General features: G+C 52.3%; 1 protein-coding gene across 4 annotated transcripts; it reads right to left on the bottom strand.

Moving 5' to 3' along the window:
- Nucleotides 1-511: 511 nt before the first annotated feature.
- On the bottom strand, nucleotides 512-16,199 carry PRICKLE4 (prickle planar cell polarity protein 4). 4 transcript variants are annotated; one of them, XM_045015561.1, is made up of 8 exons: nucleotides 15,835-16,199; nucleotides 6,725-6,904; nucleotides 4,799-4,906; nucleotides 3,911-4,039; nucleotides 3,542-3,745; nucleotides 2,908-3,094; nucleotides 2,304-2,642; nucleotides 512-1,814 (listed from the first exon to the last, which is right to left on the bottom strand). In XM_045015561.1, the coding sequence occupies exons 2-8, from the start codon at nucleotides 6,875-6,877 to the stop codon at nucleotides 1,273-1,275; spliced, it is 1,662 nt and encodes a 553-aa protein (XP_044871496.1). In that variant the 5' UTR covers nucleotides 6,878-6,904; nucleotides 15,835-16,199; the 3' UTR covers nucleotides 512-1,272. The 4 variants fall into 4 exon arrangements, with proteins under 4 accessions (XP_044871496.1, XP_044871497.1, XP_044871494.1 ...); XM_045015562.1 differs by having other exon boundaries at nucleotides 6,725-6,893; XM_045015559.1 differs by lacking the exon at nucleotides 15,835-16,199 and adding an exon at nucleotides 9,282-9,984 and having other exon boundaries at nucleotides 6,725-6,893.
- Nucleotides 16,200-16,409: the final 210 nt, after the last annotated feature.

Raw genomic sequence — 16,409 nt, 5'->3', positions numbered from 1 at the left:
AATCCTGGAGTCCCCACCCAACTCTGCTCATGCACCTCTCTCCTGACTTGCAGCTCCCCTGCTCTTCCATACCTGGGCTCCTTACACCAGCCCTGCAGCACTCCCACCACCTCTGTCCCGCCAGCATATTCCATGCCAGTGGCTTAGATCTGGTCCACATCTAAAATTTAGGCTGACCCAACCCCCTGTGTAGACACAGGCAGGCCAACAGAAGGATTCTTCCATCGAGGTAGCTATCGCCTCTCGGGGAAGTGCATTAACTGCATCAAGGGAAAAAATTCCTTCCACGATTGTGGGAAGTATCTACACTCCGGTGCTACAGCTGGAGCCTACTACAGCAGCTGTAGTGTAGACAGACCCTGAGTGGAAGGCCTTGCTTTGCCTTGGGCAGCGACTGGATGCCCTGTAATGCAATTAGGCCCTTTCTTTCTTCCTCCTGCAGGAAGCAGTCTGGCAGGTAGCAGAGCATGTCCCACCCGGGACCTGCTTCTCTTATCCACACGCCAACCCCTTTCAGGTCCATGTTGAGCTTTATTGGTGAAGCTTAGGAACTGATCTCTGGAATCCCCTGGCACATTCACAGTCTGCCCCCCACCACCTCTGGCCTGGGGGCGCTTTGCTGCTTATAGTTTGGTTCTGGGATTTCAAAACCCTCCTTCCCTCTCCAAAGTCCAGTCATCCTCCTTCAGAGCTTTCACTGCGGATGAGAAAGCTGCACCCGGCCCTGAGCTGAAGGATTCGGTGTCCATCTTCGATCGGTCCCGGTGGGCTGGCAAAAGGGCCAGGCCACCCCCTGTCTGAACGGGATTCTCAGCAGGGAGGTCCTGAGAGCAAGAGTTCCCCTTTGGCGGAGCAGCCAAACTCTGCCGCCTGTGTCCTGCCCCTCTGAGCTCTCCAGTGCTTGCAAAAACCTAGGATGGGGCAGTGGATTGTAGGCAGCCTTGCTGTGTAAACAACCCCTCCCTGAGTTTCACAGTAAAACGGGCTCTGGAGAACAAACAGGGCTGGCTGGTTTGTCTTTCCCCATGTCTGGATGTGAGGTAAGAGAGGGGATGTCTGTGCCCTCCGAGGGCTGTCTGCCTTCCCCTCCCCGCTTGCTGTACCTGTTCTTCATCATGGGGCTACTTCTCGTCCCTGGCTTGTCTGCTGGGGGGGACCCTCTGGTTAAATACACTTGGCTAAGTAACGAGTTCTTCCTCCCGCCATCCACCCTCTTTCTGTCCTTTCCATGCTGCCTGGGGACCCCTTGCTCTTTGCCCAGCCTTCCCCCTGCTAGGAAATGCTGCAGTGTTTGTGGCTTCCTCGCAGCCTGGCCAAGTGCTTGCTCCTTCCTGCCGCCCTGCCAGGGCCACTCTGCTCCCTGCCAGGGAGGGCTGGCCCAGCCTTCGGGATCGGTTTCCCAAAGAAGAAGCCCTCTTGCTCCGAGTCTGAGGAGGAAGAGCAGGTCGGGCACCAGGAATCTTCTTCCTCCATGACGTCCGGTGGGCGGGTGTCCGTGAGCGATGGGACCGGGCTTTGTTGTGCAGCCATACTGGGGTCGGTGGATGAACTGATTCCAAAGTGCGGGGCTTCACTGCCTGGCTGAGGCCTGAGCCTCCCTGGGAGCTGGTCGCCCAAGGCCCCAGGTCCATTCAAACCCAGTTCACTGGGCAGGGTGGTGGAGGATTGTTCCTGCCCCGGGGGAGCGGCAGCTGCTTGTGCCAGTGCACTGGGGTAGGGAGTTCCCTTCCTCCTCTCCTTAAATGCTGTCTCGTGGCCATCCTGGCTTCTGAATGCGGGGCACGTGGAGGCTTGATCAGGGGAGTCCTCCATCTCTGAAAGAGGGGAGAAGGTGAAAGAAAAGGATCTGAATGTGCGTCTCACCACCATGCCCCCGACCCCCGCTTGATGACAACTGCCGTACAATGCTGAAGCCCAAGCTGAGTTCTGCCTTGACATGTACATGGAAGCCGATGGAGCTGCATAAATCAGAGCAGAATTTCCCCCACCCTAGCCTGTGGTATCAGCTGTTGACCTCAGCTGGAGCTGTTCCCGAGGCCTAACAGGCTGGTCTGTCGTGGTAGAGCCTGTGGGCCTGATTCTGATCATGCAACCTCCCAGTGACTTCACTGATGTGAGCAAGAGGAGAATGGTCCTACAGAGAATGGCCCTGACACTATGTGCTGGCAGGAGGCCATGCCCTGGCCTCTAGCTGCTAAGGGAAAATTCCCTGTCCTGGCCATTTGGGATCACAGTTCTCCTTGCCCCCAATTTCCCCCCCCCCCCCCCCCGCGCTTTTGAAAGCGGATCGCACGTGACTGTACCCTCCGCCTCTGCCTTCTGTTGACAAGAATCGCCACCCATTGTTGGAGCTGGAGGGGTGCTCCCTGGCCTCGGGGCATTCCTGCCGCCCTCACTGTTGGCCCTGGAGATGGGCGTCGAGTCAGGAGACGGAGCCGAGACGAAGGCGGAGTCGGACGAGTCCGAGGCTGTGGAGGATGCCGCCGCCTTCTCCAAGCTGCAGGCCTCGCAGCAGTAGAGGAGGCTGTGATGGGACGTGACCGGCTGTCCTAGCAGCGGTTTCTGGCAGAGGCTGCAGCAGAAGCAAGAGGCCCGGGCGTGCCAGTGCCGGCCTTGGTGAGTGGCCTGCTCGCTGTCGACACCTGAGGCACAGCACAGTACGTGACAGCCCACACAGAGCCATTAGAAGGATAGAAGGCTTTTGCTCAAGATGGTGCCCGTCCTCTCCCAGTGAGGCCTCAGCTGGGCCATCCCAGGCCCACTGCCTCCCATCCATTCTAATCCCTCTGCCCTGGAACTCTGGCTGCTCTGAGCTGCCCGCAGAACCCTTCAGCTTATTCTGCACCCCCTCCAATGCCTGGTGTGATCACCAAGCTCACAGCCATGCACGATTTGCCTGCTACTTACCGATGAGCTCGCCACAGGCCTGGCAGAGCTCCGCGTAGAGGCTCTCAAAGCAGCTGCAGCAGCAGGGTCTGCCGCCCTTCATGACGTACCTCTGCCCCCCAAGAGGCAGGTCGCACTCTAGGCAGCAGAAGTGCTCCGTGTGCCAGCGCCTGCCCTCTGCCTCCGTGCACTCATCTGTGAAGATCAGCTGGCGAGAGAAGGCACAAGGAAGACCTCAGCTGGACACCAAAGGTGGAGATGGAGCCCTGAAGCTGGTAGCATTTGGATCTGGGTTGTAACCCCTCCTCCTGCAAATTTTGGGGGATTTGAGCTTATTTCTGATGCTAAGATGGGGATGATCAAACTTCATGCTTCAGGGCATAAGTGGGTAGTTGCAGGGGTCAGGAAGGAACCCCTGCTGCCTCTGTACACACCATGGACAGCATTGTACAACTGGGCATCTTCAGCTTCCTCTGAGCATCATTGGCTGGAGCCAGGACGCAGGAGTAGATGGACCAATGGGCTGGTGCAGTATGGCAGGGATACCTGACTAAACAGAGCCGAAGCCTAGCATGGCATAGCAGTTCCGGTGACTTCAAAGTGGGCCACAGTCACACGCAGCCCCCGGTGCCTGTGCAGTCGCTTGTGTGCCTACCTGATCGCATGCGGCGCAGCGTGGCCGGAAGAACTCCGCGTGGTGTCGGCCACAGTAGATCTTCCCGTCCTGGTGGAAGTAGATCAGGTCAACCAGAGGCTGGTGGCAGGAGTGGCAGACAAAGCAGGAGGGATGCCAGCAGGACCGGTCCCCCAGCCTGGATGCAAAAACCCCCAGGTCCCCTGTGTTCAACCTCCTGCCGCACTGCAAGGCAAATGGATATCATCAGCCCTGAGAATTGTCCCGGGACCTGTGAGCTGGCCAGTCAAAGGGGAAAGGGGCATAGCTGCAGGTGCTGATGGGCCCCAGGCTACAGCCTGGCATGTCCTGGAAACAAAGGAGGTTGGAATGGGCATGGCAACGTCTTACCTTTTCACAAAGGCAGGCAGAGGGCACAAGGCATGCAAATCCCTGCCCCAGTGACTCCTGCCTGCGATGGGCACTGAACGCTTGCAGTTGTCTCCTCTCCTCCTCCCCAAGGCCAGGGCAGTACCTGTCCTGGAAAGGAACCAGAAGATGGCATCACAGCAGCAGGAGCATTGGGGGTTTCACCCCTGCAACCCAGTGCTCAAATGTGGAAGAAATGCTTGGACGCTGTGGCGATGGGCATCACATCAGAGTGTAGGCACAAGTGCCAGGAGTTTGGTTGGAGTCGGGAGCCCCTGTGGCCGAGCAAAAAATAATAATTTAAAAAAACCCAAAAGGCCGGCTGGCCAATCAGGAGTGGAGGAACTAAGCCGAGCAGCACAGCAGTTGGGAAGTTGGGTGCAAGGGTGATGCCATGCTCCCCTGCCCCTCGAACCAGCCCTGGTTGGAGAGGTCACAGCTTTGGCCGCCATGGGCATGTGTCCACATTGCAGAGCTAATGCAGAATTTGGCATCACTGGCTTCTGCTCAAGAGAGCCAGGACTGCGAATAGCAGGGGCAGCAGCAGGCCAGGGATAAGAGGCCTTGGCAGAGCAGAATATGGGGGACCACGGAACTGGAATACTGGGGGGAGGGGTGGAGAGGCTGCAAAGCAAGATTGAGAAGCATCAAAGCTGTCTTTGGAGTGGGAGGACTGAAGTAATGGGTTGCTCCAGGACAGGATTGAGGTGCGTAGGATGATATGGGAGAGGGAGCTAAGGCCAGAGTAGCAGAGGGTGGCAAAGCCTATGGGGTGTGGAAGAACGAGATTGTCTCGTGCTCTGGAGTGATGGAGGCATGAGCCATAGCCAGCATAACGAATCCCCATGGGAAAGTCACGGCCCATCTTACATTGCAGTCCTGCGGGGGCAGCTGCTGAAGGAGAGATTTAATGCGGAGCTGGCTCCTGATGGCAGCAGGCACCGTGTCCGCTGAGGGAGCCTCAAAGCACAAAGATACCTGGGGAATTCACACAGGAGAGACGGTGTTAATACTGACAAATCAAAGATTAATAAATTGGTCAATAATAGATACAAATGTTAACGGTGATGATCTGTTTAGTGAGAGGGGCTCTCTTGTGTCCGGATTAGCTCAATAACAAGCCTCAGATAGATCAGCTCCGAGTGGATACATTGATTTAACAGTTAGTAAAGACAGCACAAACCCAGTGAGGCAGACAGTTACCAACAGCTGCAGACGGTTGCTGACAACCTGCATCCACTCTGCAGATGCTCGTACTTCCCATATGATTTCTTAGGCTAATTATGCCCTTACCTCATATTGTTTATCATTCTAGTCCTTCTCTATTTCCCTCTTTTGTTGTATATGTCTACTTAGGTTAGTTCCCTGTCCCCTTGTCCTTTCCAGCTGCCTCAACAAGATCTGATTAAAGATTGTTTGTTTGTTCCTTTTTCGGTAGTAACATTGTGTTATACTGCCTGAACACATTCTGTGGTTACTGTTCCTATACTATCTGCTGCAGCAGTTTTCTAAAGCAACGGTTCTTAACCCGGGGTACGCAGAGGTCTTGCAGGGGATACATCAACTCATCTAGATGTTTGCTTCGTTTTACAACAGGGTACATAAAACGCACTAGCGAAATCAGGACAGACCAAAATTTCATACAATCATTTGTTTATGCTGCTCTATATGCTCTGCCCTGAAATATAAGTACAATATTTACATTCCAATTGATTGATTTATTTTATAATTATATGGTAAAAATGAGAATGTCAGCAATTTTTCAGTACTAGTGTGTTTAGCCACCTTTGTATGTTTATGTCTGGTTTTGTAAGCCAGTAGTTTTTAAGTGAGGTGAAACTTGGCAGGCAAGACAAATCAGACTCCTGAAAAGGGGTACAGTTGTCTGGAAAGGTTGAGAGCCACTGGTCTAAAGTTATTGCTTAGTAAAAAAAAAAAAAAAAAAAATTAGCTTAACTGCAAAGCAGCATGGGACTCTTGCTCCTAAGCAAACCTGAGGTTCATTCTTTGGCCTGCTTTAAGAGGCAACAAGGCTCGTAAAGCTCCATTGCTGGGTTAATCTCTCACAGGTGAAAGGAGAATGCAGATGTGGGCCTGAGCTGGGTCCCAAATAAAGGGAGTTGGCTTGTCTCAGGCTGTGCCTGGAAGTTTTGTTTCTTTCATGTTAGCAGCCTGCTTGCTGGAGAAACCCGGGCCTGAAATAAACGCCTTGGCAGGGCTGTCGGTGAGCAGTTGGCATAGTCCCCATCAGCACTATCCCCCACCTCCTATTTGCAGGCACCCACTGACACAAGCCCCTAAAGAAGTCCAGTGAGACTGCACCCTACTAACATAACTCTAGCCCTGCTCTGTCCTCTACGCTGCGGGGATCTGTGGGGGTCACTCCAGGGAAGCCAATCGAGCGATGCCGTGATGCAATGGGAGGTTTAAATGGGACCAATCGCAGCCCTCTCCCCTCTTGCCTGCCACTGGGTGTGAGCCATTGTAGGGCTTGCACGGAGGTGGAATGAGTGGCGGGGTGGGGGGCACAGCAGTGTCAGAGCTGATTGTGGGGTAAGTGACATGATGGCTCTCAGACACAGTGACAACAGCGTCCCAGCAGGGACCGGAGGTGGGTGCAACAGCGAAGGGGCATGCTTCATTGGGGGAAGCGCAGCAAAGGTGGCCTGCTCAGTAGGTGCAATAGCCCATGCTCAGATCCTAGGGGAAAGTCTCAGCCCCTGATTCCATCTCGCAGGACGCTGATCAGAGGAAAAGCAGTAGCTACGGCTGGGCCGAAGAAGGAATCCTGCCTACCTCTGCTGGGGCAGCGTCTGCTGCGGGTTCCAGGTACTCTTCCAGGGCGCAGCCGGAGTCACTGTCCGAAGAGGAGGTGGGTGTGAGGCCAGCAAGTGTCCCACTGCAGGGAGCTTTGTCTCTCTGGGGCCATGTAGGGCTCAGCAGGGACATCAGCAGGAAGCAAGAACTGAAAGAAAGCTAAAGTGAGATGGGACAGGGCTGTTAATGGGGCAGGCTGGTGCCTCTGCATGTGCTGCTTGGAGGGCTTTCAGGTGGGACCTGAAATCTTGTTATGGTGCCTCTATCCAGACCAAGCCCAGCTGGTCAAACAAAACCTATATGGAACCAGAACTCTTGTGGGGGTCTATATGGGACATTTACCTACATAGTGCCTGGATTTTTTTCCCATACAGAACCTACATAATGCCTGGTAGCATTGCAGAATTGGTCTGGTGCCTTGACCCATACAAAACACTTGAGTGCCTATGTAGAACCTGTATAATGCATGCTTAGTGATGTACATTTACTGCCTTACAGAACTGATATGGAGCTTACTGTATATACATATGGCAGCAAAAGAAAGCAGAGGCCTATCCGTCTTTACTGGGGGAGATGAGCAGTTCCACCCCAGAGGTAGCTGCATTTCCGTAGCAGGCAAAGCAATGCGGGGGCATACCGAACTTCACATGTCTCAAGAGCCTTTAGTGAAAGGCAAAAAAGAAATGGGAGTTTTTCAGCTGAAGGAAGGATTATTCAGAGAGACCTTGGAAAGTTAGCTGGAGATAACAGGAGCTCTCTGGCTCAACTAATGACCCTGGAAGGGCGCATGTTGCTTTGAAAAGCAGGGGGGACTGGATTTGGTGCTGAGCCATGGCTGGAAGGAATTAAAAGGGAGCCGTGAGAGTCAGACAGACCCTGGGAGAGGCCCCCGAGGTGGGAGGGAACCTGGATTGGATTTCTGTACCCAGCTGGAATGGACTCTGGCTCTGTGGCGCGTATGGGCCAGGTAGAGGAGAGTTCCCCAGCTGGTGAGAGCCCTATGCTCCCATAGTTATCCCATGATTTAGCATCCTGTCACTCAGTGCAGCAGCAGGAAGCAGCTTTAATCTGTCTACTCCAGTTCAGTGGAAAACGATTATTTTTCCCTTTGAGCCCCCGACAGGTCTGTTATTAATCATCCTTCCCTCCAGTCCAAGCAGTCACCTCACCCAGCGGACACCGGGCACCTCTCCTGGCTAATGGTTACACTGTGGAAACCAGTCCCATCCCCCCCACGTCTCTGTTCCACCGCTGGCTTCCTTCCGCACTTCGGTTTCCAAAACAAAGCCGAGATGTCAATGTGATGGTTCGTTCAACTCCTGCAGTTCCTTGGATGCCTTCCCAGAAGCCGACGCTCTGTGGCTGGCTTTCCTGTCCTAGCGCTGAGCAGAGAGAAACCCGGGAGACCGGGGCTGAGGAAGAGCAGAGCTGGTGGGTTCACAGGGCCATGACTGATCAGCAGCGCTGCCCAGGGGAATGAGCAGAGGAATTTATGACCCATATGACACAGATTGCAGCATGTGGGGGTTGTAAGGCATTCCTTGATCCATGCTGCATCAAGCCAGTCACCCCACTGGGCAAGAGTCCAGAGCTGGACAAAGTGAGCTGCTGAGAGAAATCTCACCGGCCTCAGTCCACTCATGAGGCCCAAGTCAGACAAGGCATCTAAGCTGCTGTAACTTATGCTTTGTGTCAGCACCCAGCACAGGTGATTGTAGTGAACTGTGCTCGAGTTGCACAGCCTGATATATGTACCTCTGCAGCACACCACGATCCCAAAGTGTTCTCTATGTGCACCCCTCTGCATTGGGCAGACCCGTCTATACTCTGAAGTATGCCCTTCTCCAGCATGCACACGTCTCTGTGCTCCCACAACGTTTCCAACAAGCTATCCAATAAACAGTCAACCTGCGGAACTCATTGCCAGGGGATGTTGGGAAGGCCGGAATGATAACGGGGTTGAAAAAAGAATTAGCTAAGTTCATGGAGGATCGGTCCATCAATGGCTATTAGTCAAGGTGACCAGGGGTGCAATCCCACGCTCTGGGTGTCCTTAGCCTCTGACTGCCAGCGGCTGGGAAGGTACGACAGGGGATGGATCCCTCAATGATGGTCTGTTCTGATCATTCTCTCTGAAGCACCTGGCATTGGCCGCTGTTGGATGACAGGGCTAGATGGGCCATTGGTATGACCCAGCATGGCTATTCTTATCTTGTTCTCTATCCCCTTCTGCAACATCCCTTTGGCATTTGCCTTGTGACCAATGTGTACCCATCTGCAATACCATTTCAGCCTGCCCCTCTGCTACACTATCCCACCGCACCAGGTGCAACGCATTCCTGTCCGCAATACAGATGCTACTCCAACATACATCGTGCTCCAATGTTTGTGTCTGCACCATGCTCCCCTACGCTGTCGCCCACATCCCAGGATAACCTGCACCTTTCTAAGGCACAGAAATATCATCCACAAGGTAGGATCAGTCTTACAGAAGGCATATGACACAGACCCCCCCCACCCCACTCCTCTGTTGTACCTCCATTCAGAAGAGCCTGGAATTCTGAGCACTCCGTCTGTGCCTAGGGTCAGGAAAGCAGCTTTAGAGCAGAGCGAGCATTGTACGGAGATCTCAAGGGGTGCACTGGGGCTTTTAAATCCAGCCATCGGGGCAGCTTTTTGGAATTCTTGGTTTTAATTAGTTGTTAGCTCTTTTTCTGAGTCTCATCCACACCCCTCTGTGGGCCTGAGACTGCTCCTCCAAGGTAATTAGCACAGGGAGCTCAGGTTTCTCTGTTGGGTGCCTGGGTCAATAATTAACTTAGCAGCTTGGCCGATGAACAGGAGGAAAAAACAAAAAGGACTGATTGCCTTGTTCCCAGCACCCAGCCCAGGAAGGGAGCAGCAAGTGGCAGGCTCTAGGATTCACTGCAAACTTGGAAGAGGGAAGGGAGATCTGTGGTTCCTCCAGAGAGCCCACACTTACCACTGGGACAAAAACGGGGGAAAGAGACAAACTTGCCTGACCAATCTCTGCATTTTGTTGACCAAATGGCACCTCCCGGCTGGGCTGGTGTCGCTATGGGATGGCCCTGGTGTTGCAATACCAGCAAGGGAGAGCTTTGCACTTCAGAGCTCCATCTCTGGTGCATGAGCCTCAGAGGACAGAAGCCTTTCCCTGGGCTGGGACTGAGGCGATCTGGACTCTATTCCTGGCTCTGCCACTGACCTGCTGCGTGACCTTGGGCAAACCACTTTGACCCAGATTTTCTGCTCAGCATTGTAACACCTAGCCCGGCCCCTAGGTGCCATGCTGTCGCAGCCCTCGATGCCCAAGCTCCCCATACAATGTATGGTCATAGGTGTGTTCTGTGCACACCTAGAGGCTCAGCCCCCCCAGCAAGATAGGAATTCCCTTGCCTGGTTTGAGAATCCTGCTTCAAGGCTTCCAGGGGTCCAAACAGCTGGTTTGCTGCAGGGCAGCGTCAGGGCTTTGTGAATGCTGTCCAGCAGGGGTTTAGGGGAATTGGGTGCCTATGGGGTTAGGCAATAGCAGAGCAGCCGTTTTGAAAATGTTAAGGGCACCTAAATACCTAGAGCAGGGATACTCTGACTGAGGCTCGGGAGCTGCAAGTGGCTCTTCAATGTGTCTCCTGTGGCTCTCTGCAGCATGTGATATTAAAACCTGTGATTTTAATGATTAACCAATCAGGATGTTTTTACTATGTTATTAACCAGTTGTAGAATACTTGGTCAGTCATCTTGCTGTGAGACTAATATATATGCATGTGTATGGCTAGTAAATGAAGCCATGAATTCACACTACTGTGGCTCTTTTGGGTACTGTTGATCACTAATTTGGCTCCTGAACCACCGAGGTCTTGAGTCTCACTGGCCTAGAGGATCAGGGCCATCCTCTGTGCTTCTGTTTTCCTATCTGTAAAATGGTGATAATGCTTCCTTCTTTCACAGGTTTTGTCTGTCTTGTCTATAAGCTTTGCAGGACAGAGTCTGTGCCTTACTATGTGTCTTTACAGCAGGGGTTCTCAAACTGGGGGTCGGGACCCCTCAGGGGGTCATGAGGTTATTACGTGGGGCGGGGGGGGGTCGCGAGCTGTCAGCCTCCACCCCAAACCATGTTTTGCCTCTGGCATGTATAATGGTGTTAAATAGATAAAAAAGTATTTTTAATTTCTATGGGGGGGGGGTCACACTCGGAGGCTTGCTGTGTGAACGGGGGCACCAGTGCAAACGTTTGAGAAGCACTGCTTTACAATGTTTACCACAGTGGGGCTTGATCTTGATGGGGTCCTCTGGGTGCTACTGAAACACAAATAACCATAATTCCGTAGAGTTTCAGGAACCGCTTTTCCCCTTGATTTCCAACCACGGCCTTCCAAATAGCAACCTCCCCCAGCTCTGCACCCTGGCCACCATGCCCAGTTCTCTTCCTGCTACTGCGGTTTCTTGCTGGGGTGCAGGCTTCGAACTGGTGATTGCACACCAGTTTCCCAGGGACTGGGCCTTCCGTCACAATTGTGTCCTCCTGGCAGTCTCAGCAGAGAGGCCAAGGATGGACTGGAGGCTGAAGTCTTCTCTTCCTCCAGATCAGGGATGAAGGTAACATAAGAGGAGCTGGCATTGACGCTGCCCAGGCTGTACAGATCTCGGACTTCTGGGCTGGCAGGAAGGGACCTTCCATCAGAGTGGTAAATGGTGCTTAGAGAGAAATAACAGGGTGGTATCCCTGGCTGGAGTAAGGTGGTCAGGGAGGGTTAGGCTGGAGATTAATCCTGCCCCTGGAGTCCTATCCTGTGTTTGGGTTTTATGTGACTAATCAATCTGGCCAGCTGCCAGCTGAGTTGTGAACAATTCCCTGCAATTAGCAGGGAATGACAATAGCTAGCACCTCCCTAGGCAGAGCCGGGCAGCTCCCACAGGTTCATCTCCTTTGTTTCTCTTCAGCTCCTTCCCCCTTCTCAGTTTGTTGGCTCAGTCCTTCCTTCCCCAGGTCCTTGTCTCGCTCCCCTCCTGTCTCCTACCTGCTCTGAAGGCAGCTCCATTAATCACTGGCCTTGGTGCTCATTCATCCATGTGAAAGAGGATTTAATGACCTTGTCCAGCTCACCCCTATGGAGCGAGGTCGTTCTCTTTGCTGGCAGGCTTATTCCTTTGCACAGAAGTGAAAAATATCTGGGGAAGACTAGATTAGCCATGAACTTTAGGTGCTGGGTGGCTCATGGGATCCCTTGGGAGAGTACCTTGTTGTCTCCACACACACTCCTTGCTGGGGCTTTTCAGCAGCGAGGTCCCCAATTCAGAGCTGCTGTGAGTAGATGCAGCTCCACCACTGAGTTTCTCCTGCTTACACCAGGCCTGAATTTGCCCTTAGTGCTTGGAACCCAAAATGGTGAGGCCAGCCTCCTAAGGTCTGTTCCTGGCTCTGACCTGCTGTGTGACCCTGGGAACTTCCCCCTTTGGGGTTTGTTTTCCTAGCTTTAAAATGGGCACAACAATAGTTACATGAACCTTTGTGAAGTGCTTTGAGATCCTCAGATGAAAGGCACTAATGAATGTGAAATTGTATCTTGCTTTCCTACATTAGCTCCCCATGGGCCACGCGTGCTACCTTCCATCTCTCTTATGCCAAGACCATAACGTTAACTTTCAAGTCACGCTCAATGTAACCTACTCCTTCCTTGGTTCCAAATGCAGTTTAAGACTAAAGCAATAAGGATTTACCTTCGTCTTTCATCACTCTCTTTCTGTGCACACCATTATCTTAGGACTCTTCAATTTCGGTTTTTATGTTATTTAATTTTTCCTGGGCGTTTATCAGTGTTTGTTATCACAAGAACAAAAACAGGTGAAAATCAGTGCAAAAATATTAATTTTTTTCTGGGTAAATATTTGGGTTTATTTTGGTGGATGGAAAAATGAGGCGGGGGGAGTATTCAGTAGATTCATGTTCTGAATTACATTCATCAGTGTGGTTTGCTGCAGAACTAAAACAGAACTCAAAACACAATGCCACCTGAGTTTAAGAAAACAATAGCTCTCTAATCCCCAAATAAAACTTTTCATTTGAATAAACAGTTTACTGTTGTAGACTTAGAATTAGTAGCCTATAAATATTTATGTTTAATAATTGGGCCACACCATTTGCAGCGCATATACTCAACTTCATCCTTTTCTCCTGTTTTTTAAAACCTTTTGAATACTTCCTTGTGTTCTGAAATGTATTCTGATACAGATTTTCATTGTCTTCCCATTTTAGTGTGTGTCAGATCTTTAAAATGTTATCTGCTAACAGCTTGAACTGTGTACGTGGTAGGCATGAGATTCGTCAGTGCGTTCAGATGCACACGCACTACAGAGCTTGCGTGCGTGCATGCCTGTTTGTTTACTGTATCTTCTAGACCGGGGTGGGCAAACTTTTTGGTTTGAGGGCCACATTTGGGTGGGGAAATTGCATGCAGGGCCATGAATGTAGGGCTGGGGCAGGGGGTTGAGGTGTGTGTGTGGGGGGGTGCGGTGTGCAGGAAGGGGCTCAGGGCAGGGGGTTGGGGTGCAGGAGGAGTGCAGGGTGTACAAGGGGGCTAAGGCCAGGGGCATGGGGTGCATCTGGGGTTGAAGTGTAGGGTGCAGGAGGGGTTTGCCTTACCTGGAGTGGCTCTGGAGTGGCAGTGGCACACACCGGGGCTAAGATGGGCTCCCTGCCTGCTCTGGCCCCGCGTCGTGCCAGCACCACATCCCTGCAGCCCCTGGAGAAAGGGGGGCAGAGGGTTCCGCCGCGTGCTTCCCTCACCTGTGGGTACCTCCCCCGAAACTCCCTGTGGCCACGGTTCCCCATTCCCGGCCAATGGGAGCTGCAGGGGCGGTGCCTGGAGGCGAGGGCAGCACACGGAGCCCTCTGCCCTCCCTCCCCCAGGGGCCGCAGGGACATGGTGCCAGCCACTTCCAGCAGTGGCGCGGGGCCGCGGCGCCATGGGGGTGGCAATCTCGCAGGCCAGATCCAAAGTTCTGATGGGCTGGATTCAGCGAGTGGGCCATAGTTTGCCCACCTCTGTTCTAGACTAATACATAACCTTATTTCAACAGGCAACTTTGCATATACACACAGACTAATACTAATGTATTATAACAACACATATATTTCATGCCCTGTATCGTACTTTCCTAATAAAACAAGTTATTTTTTTATATATTTGAATGATACAAAAGTAGAGTGAAAAATCAGAAAAAGATGAATAATGCTTTTTGTAAAACCTGGGAATTTTTTTGTAAAAATGGGTTTAAACTGAAAACGAAGGGGCTTACATATACTGCATTCTCACTACAGCCTGTATTTTCAAACATGTCCACTAATTTTGGGATGCCCAACATGAGGCATCTGGGGACTGATTTGCTAAAGCACCCCGAAGGTCAGCAGGAGCTGCAGTTACTTGGCACTCTGCAAATCAGGCCATCAGTGTCTCAAGCAGGGCACCCAAAATCCCAGGCCACTTTTGAATATATAGATCTATACTCAGTTTTCACCATATACAGTAACCTGCCTACTATACTAAAAGCTGTACAGGAGATGCCTGTGATTCATTATAACAAGAGGTGCTGAGTAATCTGCAGATACATCTCTCTCTTTTTTTTTTTTTTCCTAAGCTGAGGTGAGTGCTGGTGAAAGGATCCAGGTTGACAGCCCTGAATCCATAGCAACGTGCAAGCAGGTGTCAGCTGATGCTGGTCAGAAAAATTTGAATGAAACTTTTTAAAAAAAATAAATAAATCAGCATTTGCTATTTCATCAAAATGTTCCATGGACATGGAACGATTTCAACTAAGTTTCGACACATCCCTGTTTTCTCACCTGGCTTCTCGGCAGCCTGCCTCAGGAAACCTAGGCTGTGGCTATGGGGCAGCCCATGGGGTGTGGATGCCCATGGGGTCAGGATCTTTCAAGATCTGCATTCCACTAGGTGGTCAGGATTGAAAGAAGGACCCCCAGGCTCCAAGATAGCCCACCAGGTAGACTTGAGCCAGGGCTCCCTTCCCTTTGGTGGAATATTTCAAAATTTTTAGTTTTCATTCCGAATAAAAGCAAATGTTCAAAATATCAAAATCCCTGCAAGACAGAACGGCCTTTTCCCACCCAGTGCTATTTCTCTCACACACAGGGCTAGATTTTCCTTCCCGCTTAGGCACCTAAATGAAGGGGGAGCTATTTCAAGCACTCAGCGCCCAGTGACGCCCTCTCCCGGCTGTGACAATTACAGCCAGATTTGCCCACCGTGCTGGGCTCTTTTGCAAATCGAGTCGTGTCTACATCAGAGCTGAGCTCTTTGCAAATACACAGACCTGGAGTGGCCCCCACTGTGGGCACTGAGCTCTACTGAATATCTGGCTCCTGTTGTCTCACCACCTTTTGGGGAGCAGGGAGGGAGGTGTTTTGTCCACCACCCCTGCCCGTTCTGTGCTCGGCCTGCCTGCTGGCAAGGGGGTATAATCAGTGCCAGTCGCAGTGGTGTTTTCCGTCCCACTCAGAAACAGGGAGATGCGTGAGCTGGAAGTGAGAACGTTCTGTCTCCCCTCTACCAAGCAGCTGAGCCACCCAGTTCCTGTTTTATGGGGGGAGGTCCCCTCTTCCAGAATTCCTGAGGCTTCTTCTGTGGGAACTCCCTCAACTTCCCCAGGAGCGAGGGGGTGCCTCTATTATACACCCTGATGCTATTTTCACAGGGGGAAACCCCCTCCCCAATTCTCTTTCCCTTCCGCTGCCAGTGCCTCCACCCTGCCCTAACTTCCCAGGCAGGGAGTGTAGAGATCTCCTCCGCTGTAGGATATTGCCTTCTATTCTTTGCCCCATATGCCTGCCCAGCTCCCAGAGCTTGGTGCAGTAATGCCCATAGGTGCTGGAACTGGGGGTGCTCCTGCACCCCCTGGCTTTGAAGTGGTATCCATCATAACCAGGGTTTAGTTTGGTTCAGTGGCTCTCAGCGCCGCCCCCCCCCACCGTAAAATTGTCCCAGCACCGCTGAGCATGCCACCCCTAAAGGACCTGCCCGCCGGGAATCACAGCACCGCAACAGATCACATACCTGCGGCTTCCTGGGGTCCCCTCCTTCCAGCGCCGGAGCGCAGATCTGCTTCGCCCAGACGCCAAGAGGTTTGTAGTCGTGCCCCTTTCCTGTCGCACCCCAGCTAGGGGGACCAGAAAACAAGGGTGAAAAATCGGGACACTTTTTTTCCAGGGCGGGGGAGGATCGTTGCTTATACAAGGCAAAGCCCCATAACGCTGGGATGGCTGGTCACCCAGTTCTCCACCTGCTCCAAAGGGCCGCAGGCAGAGGGAGAATGGCTGGAAAGGCTGCGCAGCAAAGCGAAAGGAAAACACGCAGGCTACACCAGGGAGATTTTCTTTTCTTTTTTTTTTTTTTAAATCTGCCTGCCTGGGAACCTGGCTCTGTGTCAGCTGGGGTCCTAATGACGGGGCTTTGTAGCTTAAACCTACAGAGGCAGCCAATGGCAGCAGGCAGGGAGGGAAACGAGCAGAGGAGGCGAGAGGAGACTTGTTAACCCTGCAGGGGAAAGAACTGGGCGCTGCTCTGCTGCTCACATCTCTCTATCCTCTGCCTCTCTCCTTCCCTCCATCTGTTGCCTAGTTCCCCCCGCT

Source organism: Mauremys mutica, chromosome 4 (genome assembly GCF_020497125.1).
Source record: "Mauremys mutica isolate MM-2020 ecotype Southern chromosome 4, ASM2049712v1, whole genome shotgun sequence".
Classification (NCBI taxonomy): domain Eukaryota; kingdom Metazoa; phylum Chordata; order Testudines; family Geoemydidae; genus Mauremys; species Mauremys mutica.
This window is presented reverse-complemented; position numbering and strand designations above follow the sequence as displayed.